The sequence below is a fragment of the Crassostrea angulata genome, chromosome 2, assembly GCF_025612915.1.
Source record: "Crassostrea angulata isolate pt1a10 chromosome 2, ASM2561291v2, whole genome shotgun sequence".
Lineage (NCBI taxonomy): Eukaryota > Metazoa > Mollusca > Bivalvia > Ostreida > Ostreidae > Magallana > Magallana angulata.
Window position 1 is genome coordinate 28,283,710 of NC_069112.1, and position 19,931 is coordinate 28,303,640.

At 31.0% G+C, this 19,931-nt stretch overlaps 2 protein-coding genes across 2 annotated transcripts in view; one reads left to right on the plus strand and one right to left on the minus strand.

The window, feature by feature from the left end:
- Nucleotides 1-1,994: 1,994 nt before the first annotated feature.
- LOC128171705 (multiple epidermal growth factor-like domains protein 10) lies at nucleotides 1,995-9,731 on the minus strand. Its single transcript, XM_052837476.1, has 9 exons — nucleotides 9,674-9,731; nucleotides 7,455-7,676; nucleotides 4,525-4,782; nucleotides 4,074-4,208; nucleotides 3,511-3,651; nucleotides 3,083-3,223; nucleotides 2,768-2,902; nucleotides 2,494-2,605; nucleotides 1,995-2,360 (listed from the first exon to the last, which is right to left on the minus strand). Exons 1-9 carry the CDS (start codon nucleotides 9,729-9,731, stop codon nucleotides 2,120-2,122), a joined length of 1,443 nt encoding a protein of 480 aa, XP_052693436.1. The 3' UTR covers nucleotides 1,995-2,119.
- Nucleotides 9,732-11,350: 1,619 nt separating this feature from the next.
- LOC128171686 (multiple epidermal growth factor-like domains protein 10) overlaps nucleotides 11,351-19,931 on the plus strand; it is a 295,355-nt gene continuing 286,774 nt past the window's right edge. Inside the window, exons 1-8 of the mRNA XM_052837459.1 lie at nucleotides 11,351-11,411; nucleotides 12,781-12,999; nucleotides 14,555-14,797; nucleotides 15,709-15,846; nucleotides 16,443-16,595; nucleotides 16,781-16,921; nucleotides 17,381-17,506; nucleotides 17,606-17,698. Of these exons, the coding sequence (XP_052693419.1) occupies nucleotides 11,351-11,411; nucleotides 12,781-12,999; nucleotides 14,555-14,797; nucleotides 15,709-15,846; nucleotides 16,443-16,595; nucleotides 16,781-16,921; nucleotides 17,381-17,506; nucleotides 17,606-17,698 (1,174 nt within the window). The remainder of the gene's footprint in view (nucleotides 11,412-12,780; nucleotides 13,000-14,554; nucleotides 14,798-15,708; nucleotides 15,847-16,442; nucleotides 16,596-16,780; nucleotides 16,922-17,380; nucleotides 17,507-17,605; nucleotides 17,699-19,931) is intronic.

Consider the following 19,931-nt stretch of genomic DNA (forward strand, 5'->3'; position numbering starts at 1 on the left):
TTGGTTTGTAATGTATTAATTTCATGTAGTATTAAATTATTCAACTTTACAGTCATCACCCGACGTTCGTTTTTCGAAATGGCTAACTACGTCTATCCTATATTATGTGTTTGTTTTATTTTATTAGAATAGGAAATAATTTATGTTCGGCTGAGCGAAGCGAAAGAGAACATAAATAAATTTCTTTTAGGTTAAATGTAAAAATATAAGTGTTGTCTGTTGGGTTCGAGCCTGAGATGTTTTGGTTGTTGAGCCATCGTATGTTCCACACGGCCACTCACGCTGGATAATTCTGGGTATTTAAACGTTTCAGTCGTGTGTGTTATATTATAAGTACTATATCATGTATCGTAGCGATTTATGGGTACTTGGGCTCTAGGGTATTTAAATCCAGGAATCGGTCAGAGTAATCATTCGACATTAGTTAGCCACACGACTGACAAGTTGCTAAGTTTATCATTTTATTATTATAAATTGAGTTTTATTTTCAGATAAATAAGCATTGGGAATAAATTTCAATCTTCAACAGTTGCCATGGTTTTTGCGGCATCCAAGATCCAATCGAAGGTTATTCTATGGAAGTAGACCTGTCCTCCTGATGACTTATGTGCAATTTGTAGTTTAATAAATGGCTAACTACGTCTATCCTATATTATGTGTTTGTTTTATTTTATTAGAATAGGAAATAATTTATGTTCGGCTGAGCGAAGCGAAAGAGAACATAAAGCAAACTAAAATTCGGCCAACAAATCGGGACTGCACCTATATAACTCCGGCGACTATTTTGTATATGATTCATGTATTACCGCGTCAACGAATACAAATATTACAAAATGATTTCAATGAGATGAATTGTAGGGAAATAGTACCGCGCTCGGTATTTGAGAATCAAATAGCAAATGACGCGTTTACTTCCCTATTTAGTTTAAATTACCACCTACATTATTTACCTGCGGTAACATTATTTTTGTCAATAACCTAGTTCAAAGCCCTTGTAAATGATATTTGATAATTTCATGTAAAACATAAAGTTCGTTATCCTTCAATACAGTAGTCAATAATCGAAGAGCTGTATTACATCAAATCAATTAAAACCATATATAACTTTTGTATTTAACATAATAATACTGCAAATGGATTAAAGTAAAAATAAATCAACCAAGCGATCCCAACTTATTTGTGTGAAAAGTATTAGATAATAATTAAACATTTTTTAGGTGAAAATTATAACAATGCTTGCAATTAAGTTTCATTTAAACGGGAATACTCAAATAATGAAGGTATTTTAGTAAATAATTGATTTGAATTGATTCTTCAATTTATTACAAACGTGTTCTACTAAATGTTCATGCACCACATTAATAACCTCTCCACTTCTTTTTCCAAATATCTAATGTGTATATTGTTGTATGATATATATATAATCTGGTTATTTCTTTCCTATCCACTATACAAGGCTATGAAATAGAAAACTCTGCTCACGTAGGTTAAGAACCATTTTTAATCAATCATATGTTTTAATCCCGTTTAATGTGCAAAATACTATCCTGTATGACACTCATTTGAATGCATGTATAGCAGTGATAAAAAAACAACAACAATTCATATGATAATTTTTAGGATGGTATGGGACATTTATCGATATCAATGCGGATTAATGTACAATATAAATAAAATACTTTCGTCGGTTAAAAATTTCAATACCTTTCCAAAAATTATGTTTTAATTTTTGGGGAAAGAAAAAAAAAATTAAATCTCCGGTGGGATTCGACCTCATGACTTGCAGACTCGTAGAGAAATCTCTAAACCACTGCACACCGCTGTTGTGTGACAGATACGGGTAAGAGACTCTTCATAGCACTACACTTGATTTTATTGTTTATTTCGATAAATAGTACGTCACAACATGAATCTGTTCCATGCCTTAAAAACAAATAGCTATGAATGACATAAACGTTTTTCTAAAGCAATAAAGTTAGCCTCTGAATATCAAATAAGCAGTCGACTTTATCAGATACGTTTTCATGTACCAATGTGTTTACATGCCTTTAATTTTTGTGCGACAGATTTATCCAATCACAAAATTACAAAACTTAATCACAAGGTACATTTTATGATGTCAAAGTGTTGTGTTTTGATAGTCATTTTCGTCAACCTGCTGTAGTTTGAGTGCTTGGTAGTTGGTATTTGGGTTTAGTTCTTGATTAACTGTATTAGGGTTTAATTCTTGGTAGTTGGTATTGGTATTAGGGCACGGTTCTTTATAGTCAGCTTTGTCAGTTGATGTTTTTGTGTTGGATTGGAACAAAGATTTCCAGCACAAGCGGATATCACCGTGAAACAGTCTTCTATTAAGTATCCTATAAAGTAAGTTTTAAGGAATATTTAACCTATAGGATATACACTTTGATTTCAATAATATCATTGTCATTTAGTACATTCTTTATAAAATCGTATGCATTACATTTATTTGACGTATTGAGAAATAATTACCAAAAGGAAAAAAATCCGCCCGTTATGAGAAGCACTACAATGAAAAGGACTATGGAAAATGCAGCTATCCAGGGTGTAATATGCTCTGCATATTGATTTCTCTCTTGACTTTCTACAACGACATTCGCTTACAAACAATAGAACTCAATTATTGACAATATAATTTCTAGCAAATAATTTAAGGTAAAGCAAAACTTTGACAACAAAATCATAAATACATATATAAATACAAATTCATGTATATACAGTTTCAAAACGACATAAATAAAATTACCTTGAGTACACTTTTCTCCATAAAAACCCTCGTGACACCAGGATAAACATTTTCCAGTAAATCTATCACATGTCTGGTTTATACAATGCTGACTGCAGGGGTGTTTGCAGTTTTCACCATAGGATTTTACACATTCTGAAATAAACAGAGATTTTGATTAAGGAAGTATGTTCAACAACAGTAAAAATAAAATCTGTCACACATATAATTACCATCTTTGATTATTATATGCAGTTATAGCATAATGTTATTTATCAATCAACTTTCACTTGAAATAAATAGTCAAAAATGTAAATTTTTAAAAAAGGAACATACCTTTGCTACAGTCGCTATCGGTATATCCCGGGTCACATCCCATGTCACAGTGACCAGTCTGTTTGTTGCAGAGAGAACCATTCAGACAGCGACCACTACAGTTGTTCAGACAGTCGTAACCAAAAGTACCGTCATCACACGCTTAAACCGTACAAAAAAGTGTATGGAATATGTAAAAGATAAATCAGAATTCGACTGACTTCAAAAATCTGTTATATTGTTTTCAATAATTTAAAAGTAAAACGTACTTGTTAGTACTGATTGTATAAAGTTCTTATTGTCATAAAGAACACCAGGTTTCAAAAAAGATCATTTTGAATTTTGTAGTTTAAAAAAATAATTATTAACTAAACGTCCTAAACAATGAAATATGCATTTCTAAAAGAAACATGTAACCTAAGGAGACGCAAATTGATTTACAATCGTACTTTTTTCACAGTTTAATCCTGTCCACCCAGAACCACACCCTCTGTCACACAGACCAGTCACGTGATTACAGGTGGTACCGTCTCTACAGTGTCCTTTACACCGTTGACTACAGTTAACACCGTACAACCCTTCACTACATTCTTATCCAGAAAAACATATATATGAATATCACCGTATCAAGCATATGTAAGAAGAGATGTTTTATTTTTACTTTGAAATATTGACCGGCTTGAAATGCTGATAACAGAACGACTTCAATATTTGTATCCTTTGTCAGCTTACCTAATCGTTTCCTCGTCATATGTTTTATGATCGTCTGGCAATACTTTAACATGGAAACATTATTGATAATTTTGTATTGTAATTTTTTAACCAATACAGAGCGAGAAAATAAACAACATGCTGTTAACATAGCCCACACCGCATTTGAACGTTTCGATTATTCGTCTTATCGTAGGTACATGTAATAAACCATTGATACTAGATGCTACGCCGTGTCGCATCATCCAATCAAGGCAGCGATATTAATCAAATTATTTTTCTATGTGATAATAGCCCGTACTTGTATCGCAAAATATCCCCAACCATCCAGAGTTGCAGAGAAAACATGATCCATGTTGTACGTGACATTTCCTGTATTTACAGTTGTTTGGACATGAGTTGTTACAGCTTCTGCCATATACAAATGTTTCACAACCTTTAAGCAAAAAAAAAAAAAAAAGAAATATATATGGATTAGGGAAAAATTGACATTAACACGCTTTAAAGGGAAAACTTAACCGCGGTTTGTTAACAGAATCTGATTGGGAAAAACACCCTCATTTTGATCCAATTCGATAGCATTTGAGTTTTGTTTATCCCTAAAAAATCCAAATTGATAATCGTAAAATTTCATAAAAGAAGCATATTTTTATATATAAAAACGGTATAGTTCATTTCAGTAATGGAAGCAATTAAAATATTTTGGCGATAAAAGACATGTATTTGACATTTAAGAATATGAAAATCTACACCTTCAACGACGACTTCACAAAGTTCAGTAACGACATTTACAAGTTCATATCCTGCAGGGTAGATATTTCCAACTAGTCGTTCGTTGTAGAATATAACGTAACGACCATATTCAGAACACGTGATTGTTATATTCAATGGCGGTAATTGAGTACCGTCCTTGTAACACAGAGTTGAACCCCTGATATCACTATCTGTTGATACATCAATGTCAGATACATACAGAGAAAATCCAGCAAATCGGCCACGTTGTCTTGTCTCTAAAAATAGTTCAAAACCGAAACAATCGTTATAATTTTTTTTTATCTAAACACGGCTAGATCTACCTGTATGTCAGTTGATACTGTCTTTTGTTAAGATTCGATAAATAATCAAACTCTTTGGGGTTCCATGTGAATTACTTATGAATACATTGGAAAGACTATGCAAAATTGATATAATCATTACTCATCGTGTTGTATGCTCTACAAAAAATTCGTAATGCAAATTAGAAAGATACAGTGCTGCTATCCTGAAAGTTGACAAGGATAGGATAGGATAGGATGCAGGATGCACGATACATGATAGAAATATAAAAGTTAAGTTCTATCCTATCCTATCCTATCCTATCATGCATCCTGTAGCCAATCAGATTCGAGTATAAATTTCAGAGTTATTTTGCGAAACGAAAATTGGCTAAACAATGTATTTTCAATGTCAATTTAATACGTTTTACAAGTTAAACCATTTAAGAATAATTATTATATCAAGAACGCGGTGCATAACAATAATGCGCGCTAAAATGTCGGCGCTACATCTTTGTTAATTGGTACGCAAGTACGGAGTTACTGCGAGAATTTGATGCAACATTTGACAACGTCAGAAATAGATTTCTGTATTTACTTCATTTAAAGTCTGCAAATTAATAAAAGCTTGAATTTATAAACGATCAATTTGGCATTTTAAAAGATAAACATGTATACAAGAAACAGACATTGCTTCACGTTTCATATAATTTCTTCGATGCCCAATACATGTAACAGGGACGCATATTTCTGTCCGATATTAACCTGAACATATCGAATTAATAAATGTTAGCTAGCTATAAGTGTTTAAGAATTTATACCTTAAAAATAACTCCGAGTGGTTCAACTATAAACGATTTAAACTTCCTAAAGACATTATTTATTTCCAGATCGTGTTTACATTTATCGCCGAACGAATCGCTCGAATAACGAGAATTACGCTCAGTTATATGTGATAAGAAAATAATTTGATAAAAATATGTGACTAAACAGTTCCTCAATAAGTGCATCGAAGTTATTTATCTGTTTTTTATGCATAAATATAATAAAATCAAAAATCGAATCGCTTACCTGTTTGTTTACGTTATTGTGTCCATCCCGCGTACGATTTAATTTTACCGTAGCACAGGTAAGTAAATTATCCCGCTCAATGAATATTCGGTTTTAAAATTTGATTATTCATTTTGAGTACTACATTAATTGATAAAATCATTGTATTCTTAAATTTCGTTTCATTTAACTTGCATTCCTATATATTGAAAGTATGGGATAGGATAGGATAGGATAGAGCTTATTTGCAGGATAGGATGCAGGATACAGGATATAGGATAGGATAGGATAGTTTTGTCAACTTTCACGATAGCAACACTGATATATATCATATATAAGTAATAAAACGTAACCAAAAAACATTTCCCGTTTCAATCCTCCGAAAATAAAAATGTTTTGTTTAATACAAAACAACGAATTGAGGTAAGTTAGATGCAATTGTTACAAAATAGCATTTCATATTATTACATAAAAAACCATTACAAATTCATTAAGTTACCACATCAAACTCTTACATAATTAAAATATGTTAATATATAGACATGCATGTAAGTTATACAGTGTATAGAGCGGACAAGAAAGAGATACTGTTAGCTCCTACCAGTCTTGTAACGAATGTTGCAATCACCTAAACGACACCTGAAAAACTACTTATATTGCACGCAGTCACTTATGCAAGACGAAACTACTTAGAAGAGATCGGGAATTTCTGTAATCACGTAAAGTAATAAAGTAACGATTTTGACGGCGTGTGATTACGTATTTTATTTATTTTGTTGAATCCATGTTTAATTTTATTTTCCACCAAAGACTTTCAAATAAGTCTATTGATTTTTTTACAAAACATGAATGGATTAAAATAAAAATGAAGGCCCCTATAAGAACCTTGCATTGGACAATAGGCAAACGACTTCAATTCATTTTGAATAAATATAAAGATTTTATTTGAATAATGTTTTAGAACAAGTTTTCTACACTCTTAATGTTTTTTATTTTGAGAGTATTAATCTTGGTTTAAAATGATCGATGGTGAATGAGGTATTTCACCGTACAAAAGGATAGTTGTAATTTCCTTATTGAGAGGCTTAAACATTTGTTTTAAGAGTTCTGTAAAAAAAAAAATAACATCACTTTTAAAAAATGTCGCTTGCTCGAAACATGTGATGTGCTTTATGTTTCCTATGTTGTTTTAACAATTCTTTAATATGCCAAATGCATTTTTGATATTGATTCATCGAAACTAAAAATTTAACTGTTAAGGCGCATGGTCACAATTTGTGCTACAAAATAGTTTTCTATTTTTAATTGTTCAAAATCCCTTTTTTTTAATTTTTAAATGATCATCCAAAATATTAACAAGGCTGGCCTGGGCAATATTTACATATCAAATACTTTTAAACTCTGTTTCACTCTTTTAACTGCAGACCTTAAATCTGAATTTTTGTTGATTATCATAGATACTCTAGTAAAGCATTATCAACTTAAAAAATAGAAAATAAGATTTGAAAGATATCAGCTTAAATATTGGCCTTGCTCCTTTAACCAAAATCTTTAAAGTTGGGGTAGCAATTGATATCTTGGGAATAAAAATTACATACCATAACCCTCGTAATTCTTAAAAAGAATGGCAACACTGTAAATGCTGAGCACTTTTCCAAGATCCACCTTCCACCATACTGTCTTATCTGGGGAGCTGTGACCTATTTCCTTTGTTCTCATACACGACGATGTTATTCTATCAACAGCAACACGAGCAGCGTACTTATCCGAATCTATATATGTGCGTGATTGTGTGGCGTCTTTATTGTAAGATAAATCATCTGTAAGCAAAAATTAAATCTAGATGAGTCTATATACATGTATCCTTTTTAGTATAAATATGTATACCAATGACATATCATGGTGCTAAATTTCTTTTCATTCTATAGTAGTAGTGCACACAGGCTCTAAGAAATATGAAATACAGATATACAGTTTCATTTAATTTGTCCACATGTATGTTAAATTTTATGAGTGTTGGTTGGTTGTTAAATATATTTTGTTACATTGAAAGTAACACAGGTGTATATGTCAACCATTATAAAACTATGCTTTTAGATTTAAGACTCAAGATGTATAAACTGTTGATCATTAAAAAAAAGTCAGATCACTTGTAATCACCAAGTGGTTTAGAAAAGTTTTTATTACTGACTGTTACCAAACAACATGACAATATTATTGTGCTAATCTCAATGTTAATAAGCCTATTATTTATTAACAAGTGGGAACACTGACATTGTTAGAAGTCTAAGGAAAAGGTAAAACTCAAAATATCGAAGGTAAGGTTGATAATGAATGATATCCAGTTATGTTTTACATGCATAACCATCCTAACAATGGATTGACATAAGACCAAAAAGGAAACCAAATATTTTAATTATGCATATATTTTCAAGAAGCTTTGGACATTGTAACTGCCATTCAGTACCTTCGGTACTTTGATTTTGTTCCTATATTTAAAGGAAGTGAACATGAAAAAATTATCAAGGGCTAAAATTTGTCTATTTGATGTGTATAATGATATCTGAAAACCGTTTAGACAGAGCTTTCCTGAGTAAAAAGATATACCACTTAAAATAACTAATTCTTGCAATCCATGAGCGCTGCCATATTGTTAAAATCATTACCTCCCTGCTGGGTTATCTCTAAGCATCTAAGAGAGGGCAGCACTGATGCTGCCGTCAGTGAGACACATTGCATTTATACACACGTTTAGTAACAGAGATAAAATGCCATCATCAAAATGTGAATGGAAACTTGAAAGGATTATGTAAAGAGTTGTCATTTTAAACAGTGTTTATGGAGGAAGATTTTGGATCTCAGAATGATGCATTCCCACCAGCAGTTAATGTGACATGTAACTAGAATGGAATGTCCATGGACCAGTGTTATCGTGACCTATTTTTTCTTGCACTCGGGAATTTCTTGTTTATGAGTTTGAGCATTATGTGTGCTAGATAAATGAGCACACAAGGTGCATGCACAGCATCCTGACTTTTAAAAAGTGTCTTAGTCCTGCTATTCTTCTGACAGCATAAACAAAACCGGCGTTCATGTCATCAAGATCTTATGTATAAAAAAAACAAATCAGAAAAATTTCCAGGGCATTTAAATAAAAAGTAACGGTAGGAAACCCCACAAAGAAAATGGAATTACAATTTTATATCATTTTGAATTGAAATCTAAAAACAGCATTTTATTTTTGTAAACACTGACTGCCCCATGCATCTCCGTACAAACATCTGGAATGTGATGGTCTTATATTTCACAAATTAGTTTATCTATATTCATTTTTGTACAAATCATAAATAGTTATCTGAGGTTCATTTATAGAAACGTACTAAATCCTTGTCTTCTCATGACAATACACAAAATTTTTCTTCACATCAAGGCATATTTTTCTTCTTAACTTTTATCAACTTTGTACATAAACACTGGCCTAGTTCCAACATTTACCCAGTCACCAGCAGCAATGTGGCTAATCTACGTCAGAGAACAGATGCATGCTGGGGAATAATGGATTACCTCCATAAACCTTTCACTGAGAGTGTTAAATTGATAAAATCTCTTGATAGAAATAAACAAAAAGGTAACAGACCTCATTTTTAAGTTTCAAAAGGCTTTTAAAATTTATTAAGCAACAATTATTATTTTTTTCATGTTCACTTCCTTTAATACAACATAATGATATGTTTTTACGCAGGATTACCTTTTTCATTATATTGGGTTAATTTCAACGTTAATTTGATATTTCAGTTTTAAAAGTATTGTTACATACCGTATGATAATGCTAAAGATAATCCTGCAAGATACAGGATTAAATTTTTAAACTCCATTGTTCTCCTTATACATCATACTGTCTGACAGTTAAGTACCCGGAAGATTGAAAAAGAAATTTTTATGGAGAACGTGTCTGGTCAACATTCCTTTTCTTAACTTATCAGCTAAATTTTTATATCTTGGCAGAAACTGCAATGATGACATCAAGGAATATACAGACACAAAAACACATTTGCATAGTTAAATATCAGAAAATAAGATTTGTTGTGTATTTTGTCAAACTTTATTTTAAAATCCTTTAAGAAGCCACTCTGACTGCTAAAATAAGAAAAACATGTCAATTGTGTGTTTTGAATATACATGTATGAAGCATTAAAATGGACGAGAACACAAACAATGAAATTTGCTAATTTTTACAGACAACCTCTTCTTTTAAACACATAAAAAATAAATATGCAAAGAGCTAGAACTATTAATAAAACTAAAAGTAAGAAAAGAAATATAAAAATAAAATCTACTGCAAATTGATGATGTTGGTTATATACTTTACAATATAAATCAATTGTTTTCCTAATCATTTTATTTGATCACTACGTTAACAATTCACTTTGAAAATATATAATTAGCATTTAATGTTTATTTCACAGACAATACTAAAACCCGACTTATACGTTTAGCCGATTATAAACAGCATAAACCTAGAGTTGTGGCATGGTTGTTAAAAATTATTATAAGTTTGCGGTACGACTGAAGACAATAAATTTCTCAAGTTAAAGTTCATAAAATATACTATTTTAATTTACGCAACATTTTGAATACGATCAAACTACACTGTCGTAACAGCACTATTATTCATCACAAGCTTATCTTTTAAAAAGATTGGTGAGCTAGCGCTGTAGCCATCAAAAAACATAGAAGCAGATTTCTAAAACAATGGTTTAAATTTCTGAATCGATTAATAAGAATAATAAGAAGGCAAAGTGATGTACTGGAATTGTGCTGGAGTGGGGTCTCAATTTAGAATTGTGAATCTAGAGTGGGCTTCACATCGGCAATGGCATAACTTATTGACTGTGCCTTAATGTATCTAATGTAATTTCAATGTCGAGGCGAACATTTTCAAGAACCATTGGTACCTTTTTGAAGCAATTGTATCTTCAAGGGACTTTCCGACAAGCTCGGAAAACATATCTGAAGTTGTATTCCGAGCTTGACGGAATTTAAGATAAAGCTAGCTTTTTATTATTTTAAGACCTGAGCTACATTTACAATAAAACACAAAACTTCATGTGAAGATGAAAAACGAAATTCAAATGGTACAGTTTATCTATCGTAGTACAGTAGTCCCAGAATTCCCTACTATGGAGTCGAGCATGCGTATTCCAGTGAAAAAGACTAGCGTATTTGCTAGCGCTCGAGCGCGTTAGCAATTATCATAAATGATATTTTTAATATTTTTGAATGAATGTATCAATTAAATTTAAAAATTAACAATCAAAAGTGAACTAACAAACTTATTTTGATAGTTTTGGATTAAATAAATAAATTTGTTAATTTACATGTATTTTGTATTTTTACAGGAAAGGTCCGCCATACAGCAACTTGAAATATTAGCAATCACTTCCTGATTTTACATATTGATGTTTTGGGTAGTTCATAGCATAAAATAGAGCTAATGGACTTAAAAACAATCGTTTTTCATCATGTAACAGGAATTTTGTTAGCATACGCTTTTGGTATGTACATGTACAATACGTTCTTCAAGTTGTTTTTATATATTAATTCAAGTTAGTAAACTGACCATTTAAAAGTACTACGAAATGGCAAATTCTGGAACAAGTGTATCCAAACTTGTAAGGTTTTGTTTTGTTTTTTTGGTGGTTTTTTTTTTTTTTGGTTTTTTTTTTTAAATTACACATTATCTGGATTCTTTTAAATTGATTTTGATATATTCTTTTCAGAAATCAAATAGAGATGGACAGAAAATTATCCTTCTTTAGCCATTTTCCTCCCAAATGTAGCATTAGTAATAAAGAAAAACTATACTCTGTCCCGAGTTTTTACTTCCACCATTTTTTGCTTGATATTTCAATAATAGTAAATACCTTTGTGCTCAAACTACGTTCATCCACTAATATAAAAAGTGTCAAGATTATCTGTTTTGAAACGCCCCCTCTATCGCTTCAGGTTTCAATACACATTCCGAAATTGAAAGTCAACGGAGATTTTGCATTGTAACAGCCATTAATAAGCCCGGATGTTAACGTTAAAGAAGTGCGCGATGTATTCCGAGTGTACTCCGAATGGAGAAAAGATGTAAACATTCCCCATTATAAATCTCCGTAAGGAATCTGTTTTCGTTCCTGTGAATTTTTCTGAGTGGAAAGGAATAACTGTTCAATGAAGATATCTTGGAGATATTCCTTTTTAACAAATTCAACTGTATTTCTTTCACATGTATGTGTAATTTAATTAAAAATCATCAAAAAGCAATGGAAGTAATAACTTGGGACAGACTATAAAATATTTTAGTGCTTATATAACAAAAGTAACATGTGCTATTCACAACATTAACTTTTTTTATATACCGTGGTAAAATTGTATCTCGTCTTATTTTGAAATGATATTATTAGTTATCCAGATCCAATCAAGGGTGTATGTATGGGGATTTACCCCGGGTTGTATTCAATACACCCTGCGACCGCAGATAAGAAAATATGGTGCAAGATTACTCAGAATAAAGATATATCAGCCATATAACATATTTTATTTATTATTCATTTATACTTCAAACAATGTTATTAAAGTCAATTGTTAAACGATGTTAAAGTAACCGAAAGCTATTTAATAGTAATTAAAATTGTACTTAAAATCATTTATTTATACAAATAGAATATTAGAAAAATATTTCTTTTCCGCAAAGATCTATATGTATAGATGCACTTGTAAACAGGAATTGAATTGTGACGTCCCATTTTATTTACACCCAGCCTCAGGAAGTGCTACAGAAATCTACACCCGGCTAGTTAACCAATCAGATTTCGCGTTAAAATCGACGTAGGGAACAAAAAAAAAATAATATGTCATGCTTTATTTATTTTACAGATGATTTATCCTACAATAAACTCGCTACCCAGTCACATACACACATAGGCACTGGTAACGCAGCTGGGAACGCAGTTGATAAAAACAGTACAACGTGCATGAGGACACAACCCATAGGGCACAACTCACCTGACAAGACTGTGTGGTGGAGAGTGGATCTTGGGAGAGTGTACAGCATTTACAGAATTAACGTGTTTTTTAGGAGCTGGGACGGCTATGGTACATGTACATCTTTTTTGTTTACGTTGGGTATGATTTGCACGATACTCGCTTCTTATATATTTCTACATGTAGTCAATGTTAAAGACTTTATGGTGGAAAGTAGATCTTGGTGGAGTGTACAACATATACAAAGTTAACGTGTTATTTCAAAACCACAACGGTTGGAGTGGTATATATGTTTTTTTTACGTTAGGTATGATTCCGTCGATGCTAGCTTTACAAATATTTCTACAAGTAATTAAGTAAATCTTAAACATTTTAAGGAATGTTGTGATGAAGTACCTTAAGTGAAGGATACTCTTAAGTTTTTGATTTGTCGAAAAGAAAATTCTTTTTAATATAATGTTTAACGAACAAGCCAAAATATTTGATGCACTTGTAATGCATTTAAACAAGCTGACAAAAATGTATTTTCTATGTTCACTACATGCATGAATCATGGCCAAAAATGTAAAGCATCCCATATCTTTTAGATATAACGGCTTAACTCAAAATCTTTTGCAATATACACAAATTTTAGTTTTAGTCAATTACTGAATTATGATTAGTTAACCGGCTTATACATGCTTAAAATGCCTGATTAATACATAAACCCGATTATTTTTTGTTAACGCAAGTTACTGTTAAACTTTTAGGTCACACAAAGTAAAAAATGTCAAAGGGGTTGTGAGTTTAATATTCTTACACGAAAATGTAAAAAAAAAAATAGTTTCTGTTACCTTTTTATCGATAAATTTACGAAGTATTTTATTTTTCTTATTACAAAATACTGTAAATAAAGCTTCGAATAATATTACACGGAAGATTTTTTACTAGAAAAGAAATGGTGATTTAAGTCTATTAAGTCTGGCTAAATACTCCTGAAATTTATAATCGAACCTGAATCCTTGTAAAGTAGGATAGGATAAAAAAATGTTTTTAGATATTTATTTCTTTAATGTATTCTGCAACCTTTCCTAACTTATTCTATCCTTGTCAACTTTAAGTATTGCAGCACTGTACATGCATACAATCTACATGTATCTGCATCGGTTTATGCTTGCGTCTTATTGACAGTGTTCATAATGCATGATCTGACCGTTAAAAGGTATTGTGAAAGTACAAAATCATTCATGTAAATATAATATCTGTTATCACACATGCTTGAATATACCTTTTATACTTGTTTGTCATTTTTAATATTTTTATCTTCATCTTTTTATAGGTAAATTGAATTTAAACTTATTCAATTTTCACAGAATTCCGACTAAGTCTCAGTTTTCGAATTCGTTACCAATTATAAAGAAACGGCGGCATATTAAATACGGATTAGAAAGTGCTAGTTTATTTCAAAATTCCATTCTCTGTTTAATTGATTACATGTATTTACATACTCTATTGTGATCAAATTCAGGGCAACATTTGATTTAGATAACGCATATTTTTCGAACTAAAAAATTTCTATTTGTCATGAAACACAGCTGAGTTGAATATGCACCAAATGAACATGCGGTTTTTTTTATAATAGTTATGATAAAGATAAATATGAAATATAATTAGAACAAATTTTTAGAGAAAAGGCAACGAGGTCGTTTTGCGGGATTCTCTTTGCATGTATCAACCACTGGTGATATACAAGGTTCTACTCTTTGCTATAAGGACGGCCCCCAGTTACCGCCTTTGAGCTTTACAACCACGTGTATAGAGTATGGACGTTACGTCATCTTTTACAACGAACGACTAGATGAAGTGTTTTATCCAGAAGGTTACGAACTTACCAATGTCTTCACTGAACTATGTGAAGTCGTTGTACAAGGTACAAACATACTCTGAACGTTTTATTATTTTTTCCGCGTTATGAAAAGTAAGAAAGCTAATTAAAAAGGCTACATATATACTTATATTATTTTGAAAAAGGAAAATTGTTTCAACAGCAAAATTTTTGATTTAATATTTTAGATTTTGGTGTTCAACAGTTGAATTAATAAATGTCATCAAAATTGTTTTAGCAAGTAATGCTTCGAATTTATAATACCATTATTTTATGGTAAACTAATTAAATCGATCAGTGGTACAACTGAGATACATTATAAAGTATTTTGTTTATATTTAAAACACTTTAAATCTACTCATATTAAAACAATATCCAAGAAATCATGTTTCGTCTTTCATTACAAAAGTAATTTAAGTGCAGTATAACAAAGATACTTTTCTATGTATGTTAAAAGTCTTTAATATCGATACCTTAGTTTAGAACATTACTAGACTTCAAAGTTCTGAATCTAATTATAAATACTTCAAAGTTTGGACATATTATCTCTTTGCAACAAGAATATCTTTAAAGTAGGGAAATTATTGATGTCCATCTTGAATTTATTTTCTTAGATTGTAAATCGCTACATATTGTAAGATAATGGTTTGCACTGAAAAAGTCGAACCTTTAAACCTACGATCGGTTGCATCATTTTTAAAGCTTTAACGATCATTCATTCAAATGTCACATTTTTTTTAATTTCGCGAAATACTTTTAAAGAAGAATATTCTAAAGTTGGTGTCACAGACATTTGTAGGACGCCAATACTAACTATCTTATATGGTTATCTACTCAGTTTACGTAGTTTAACACAATTAACCTTTGAATTAAAATATACTTTTGCAAATGTGACAAACAACCGATAATGCTTTTCAAAATCAGAATATCTTTTTTTGTCGTTTGAATGATCATAGGATGTAATAGACCTGGTATGTACGGCAGTAACTGTGACATCCTTTGTCCCACCAACTGTAAATACAACACATGTCACATTCAGCAGGGAACCTGTTTTGGGTGTAAGCCTGGATGGACGGGGATATCCTGCAACACAAGTATGAACCTGTTTCTAATCAACTGAATTTCTGCATAAACTATTTTGTTATGTAGTTATGATTAGGTGATATGATAAAATCGAACGAACAATAACCTAACGACATTTAATTTACGATTATATCTTCCAACTTTATTTATTTGCAAAAAAATTTAACAGTTCAACTTTATTATTGAAATGTTTTAAGTAGTTTACTTTATTGCTAAAATGTAAAAAAAATGATTTATTTTGTATTTGACAACTTTGAAGATATTGATTTTTTTTTTATTATTCCCAATCAATGATTAAATTTTGCAAACGAACTTATTTTAAATCGTTTTCTTTATTTCTGTAAGATCTACCACAGTAATTTTCTAATCAAAAGTAATATTACAATTTTGCATTGATGCTTTAATATACCTACTGTAGCTGTTATCTAATTAGAGTCTTTAGTCAATTTAACACCAATATCTATACTACAATGAAGAGTCACATCACGTTTGCATATTTTTTTTCAGTATGTATCTTCAAAATATACGACATCCCTCTTTTGTATTTGTTAAATTTAATACAACAAAATAAGATTTCAAAATTATAGAATATTTTCGTTCTCTTTAGAGTGTAGTGAAGGCTGGTATGGTGATAATTGTCGTCACCAGTGTCTGGGACATTGCAGAGATAACACTACTTGTAACCACGTGACTGGACAGTGTGCACGAGGATGCGCAGCTGGATGGACAGGAACATTATGTGATAGAGATTTGTCTGTGTGTTTTATTATTTAAAATCAAATAACAAACCATTTTTATAGCAAATTGGATGATGATTTTTATCTAAAATTGCCTTGAGTTTTAGTGATAGACATTCACAATTTCAATTTAATGAATAATCATGCTGTCAAGATAAACAGTGTCTTTTCAAAGTACAAGACATGTTTCATTTCCTTTAATTTTAAGTGTGTGATGACGGGACCTATGGACATGACTGCAAAAACAACTGTAGTGGTCACTGTATGAATGGTTCCCAGTGTAACAAACATACTGGATACTGTGATGAAGGATGTATCCCGGAATATATCGACAGCGACTGTAACAGAGGTAGGTGAAATCATGTTGTCTTTTGTGTCATTTTCAATAATAAAGTAAAGGTATATTTTTGTACTTGCAAATGTAATATTTTTAGGATGATATAAATTATCATATATTTCTTCAATGTTATCAGTAAGGCCTGTTGCCTCTTTATGGTGTGTTAAAAGGATTTGTAATAAAACCAGATTCAAGAGGCAATTGTTTATCAGATTTGACATTTAAAATGTCATTTAAGAATCAAAACAGAAAACGATTTAAAAATCAAAAACTAGTTCGTTAAAAGGCGTATGGACGAATACACTGAAGTTCATTAAATGTATCAATTTCAAACATTTAGCTTTTTTCCACGTACATATTGATTAGAGTTTATTGTAACATCTTTTATAGATTTTAAATAAAAAAGAGGAGAAATTTGAAAGTTTGCACTTTGAACACACCCATTGATTATAAATATTATCTTTACTTAAGAGTGTGAACTGGGATATTACGGTAAAAACTGTTCCCTGGCCTGTTCACCAAATTGCAAAACTTGTCGGCACACAAATGGTATTTGTTCCTGTAAGGCGGGTTGGAGGGGTCATAATTGTAAAACAGGTGATACACTTGTCTAGATATTTCATAATTTTCGACGAGAGTTGACTTCAGCTACAGGAAAACGTAAGTGAACGATTACCAAAGAAAATTATTTTTCAGAATGTTTCAAGTCCTATGGAGAAAATTGTCAATATCCTTGCAGTGAACACTGCATTGACCATAAGTGTGACAGGTTCAACGGAAAATGTCTGTGTAATGGTAAACATGGTAAACCAATGACACTTTCAAATGTAATCTTCAGATTGAAACCGTAGTTTACTGGCGTTTGTTGTAAATATGATAATTTTAAAATTATAATTAATATGGTCATTCGGTATCCATACAGGCACAGATAGTTTACCGAGTTTTCGTAAGAAGGATGCAAGAGAGTGTATATTTTGGATCGTTGCGTTTTCATTGTCACTTGCCACTAGCATCATATTTATATGGAGCACATTCATTTTACAAAGGTAAATTTATCACACTGTAATAAAATGTACATTTCCTATTATTTTTTCCGCAACCTATATCAATGGTATTTGAAATATGTTAGAACCTTCAACAAATCATTACTATTGAATGACCAACAAACTATTAAACGATTAAATGATATATTTTCTCGATGAAGATTTTTGTTTTTCAAAGGGGATTTGTGTGTCTGAGCTATTTCTTATAGATTTTAAATATCGGGGTGATGGTCCATTCTCCGCGACCCCCTTTCTTTTCTAAAATTATTTGTTAAAGTTAGCTACATTTAACAATGCTAAACACAATATAGAGAGCCATATACTTAAAGTAGTATTATTTTCTTTATTTGCGCTTTACACCATGTTTTAAGAGAAAATTAGGACTGTTTATTAACAGTTATATACGATTTATTTCTATTATAAAATCATTTTATATAGACTTTTATAACAATGAGTTTTTCAAACTGAGATCGAAGTTAATTGACCGATTTTTCTTGTGAATTAATTTGCTTCATGTATATAGATTTTAGCACACCTATAGAAATTAAGCCGCAGCTCACTGATAAAAATGTGCGGTCATTAAAAACAAAATAGCTATTCAAATCGGAGGCATTTTTCAGGATATTATCAATTTCTATTTTTAACTTGAGTATGTTTTGTTGTGAAATAGAATCAACTACATATGAATTCTAGTATAATACATGGCGATATTAAATGATAGAATGGAATTTTGAAAATTGATATCTGCATAATTGTTTTGGCATTCTTAAATTGGAAATATTGATAATTGGTCTTAACAGATTCTGAATAGTTTTCAACGCATGGTAAAAATAGAGTTCGGCGAGCAATATGGATGGTTATTAAATAAATCATGCATTGTTATATATTAAGCTATCGCCCTTGCAACATTTAATTATTGAAGGTACGTGGAAGGTTTTCAAGAGTACTCAACCATTTGACAATACATGAAACAAAATGACTGATTTTGATCTTTCTTTCATTCTTTTATCTTTAAACGTGTTTGGACAATAACTTAAATATCCTAAATATCGTAAAATCCCATCGATATGATATGATACTCATAGTACGCTGCATAAAACCAGTCAGAACAAGGTTAAATTGTTGGTATTTCACCTCATAGTAATTTAATAAATTATATTAAAATTTTTAATAATATGCAAAGTTGATTTTTCTTGTATTTATGGGGGTTTTTTTCATGATGATACATGGTAACAAAATCATTGTTTCACAGGAAGTTATTTCTACAACAGAAGTCTGCAGCAGGTGACGTTAATCTTTATTTGCGTTGTGGATCTAATGCAGAACAGACTGTTAGCACAGATGATGCATCTCACTATCAAGATCTCCGTGTTTCACAGATCGAGAACACATATCAAACTATAAATCAGCAATGACTTTGTCTGATTGGGACCATGCAACTTTATAGACTGAATGTAATCTTAAAGGTCTGGAAATATGACTGCATTGCAGATATATGTCATTTAGTTACATGAGTTTTTATCTTGAGGAAACAAGAATTATGAAACTCGAATTCTTCTTCCAAATTGGCATTGTAGTGAAAGAATCAAAGTACTGAAGTACTGACGGGAGTTGATTTTATTGATTATTTTTATGCTATAATCAACGATATGTTACTTTGGTTGGCAAGTACCCTGTAGTTTCTTAGATGTGTATATGAATAATATTGCGCACATTTTTTCTAATATGATTTTTTTTTTAGCTTTTCCAGCAAGAATTCTGAGCTGCATGTATAGAATGGTAAAGCCCCACAACAAGTTATCTTCTTTGACTCAGAACATAGAACCGAATCATTTATATAAAATTTAAGGTCAGATGAAATTTTCGGATTAATTCAAAGTTTCAAGTCTTTTATATTTTTGCGTAAATAATTCATATGGAAGTTATTTCATGATATTTTTCTACCACATTTTATATAAAAATATTATAATCACACATCG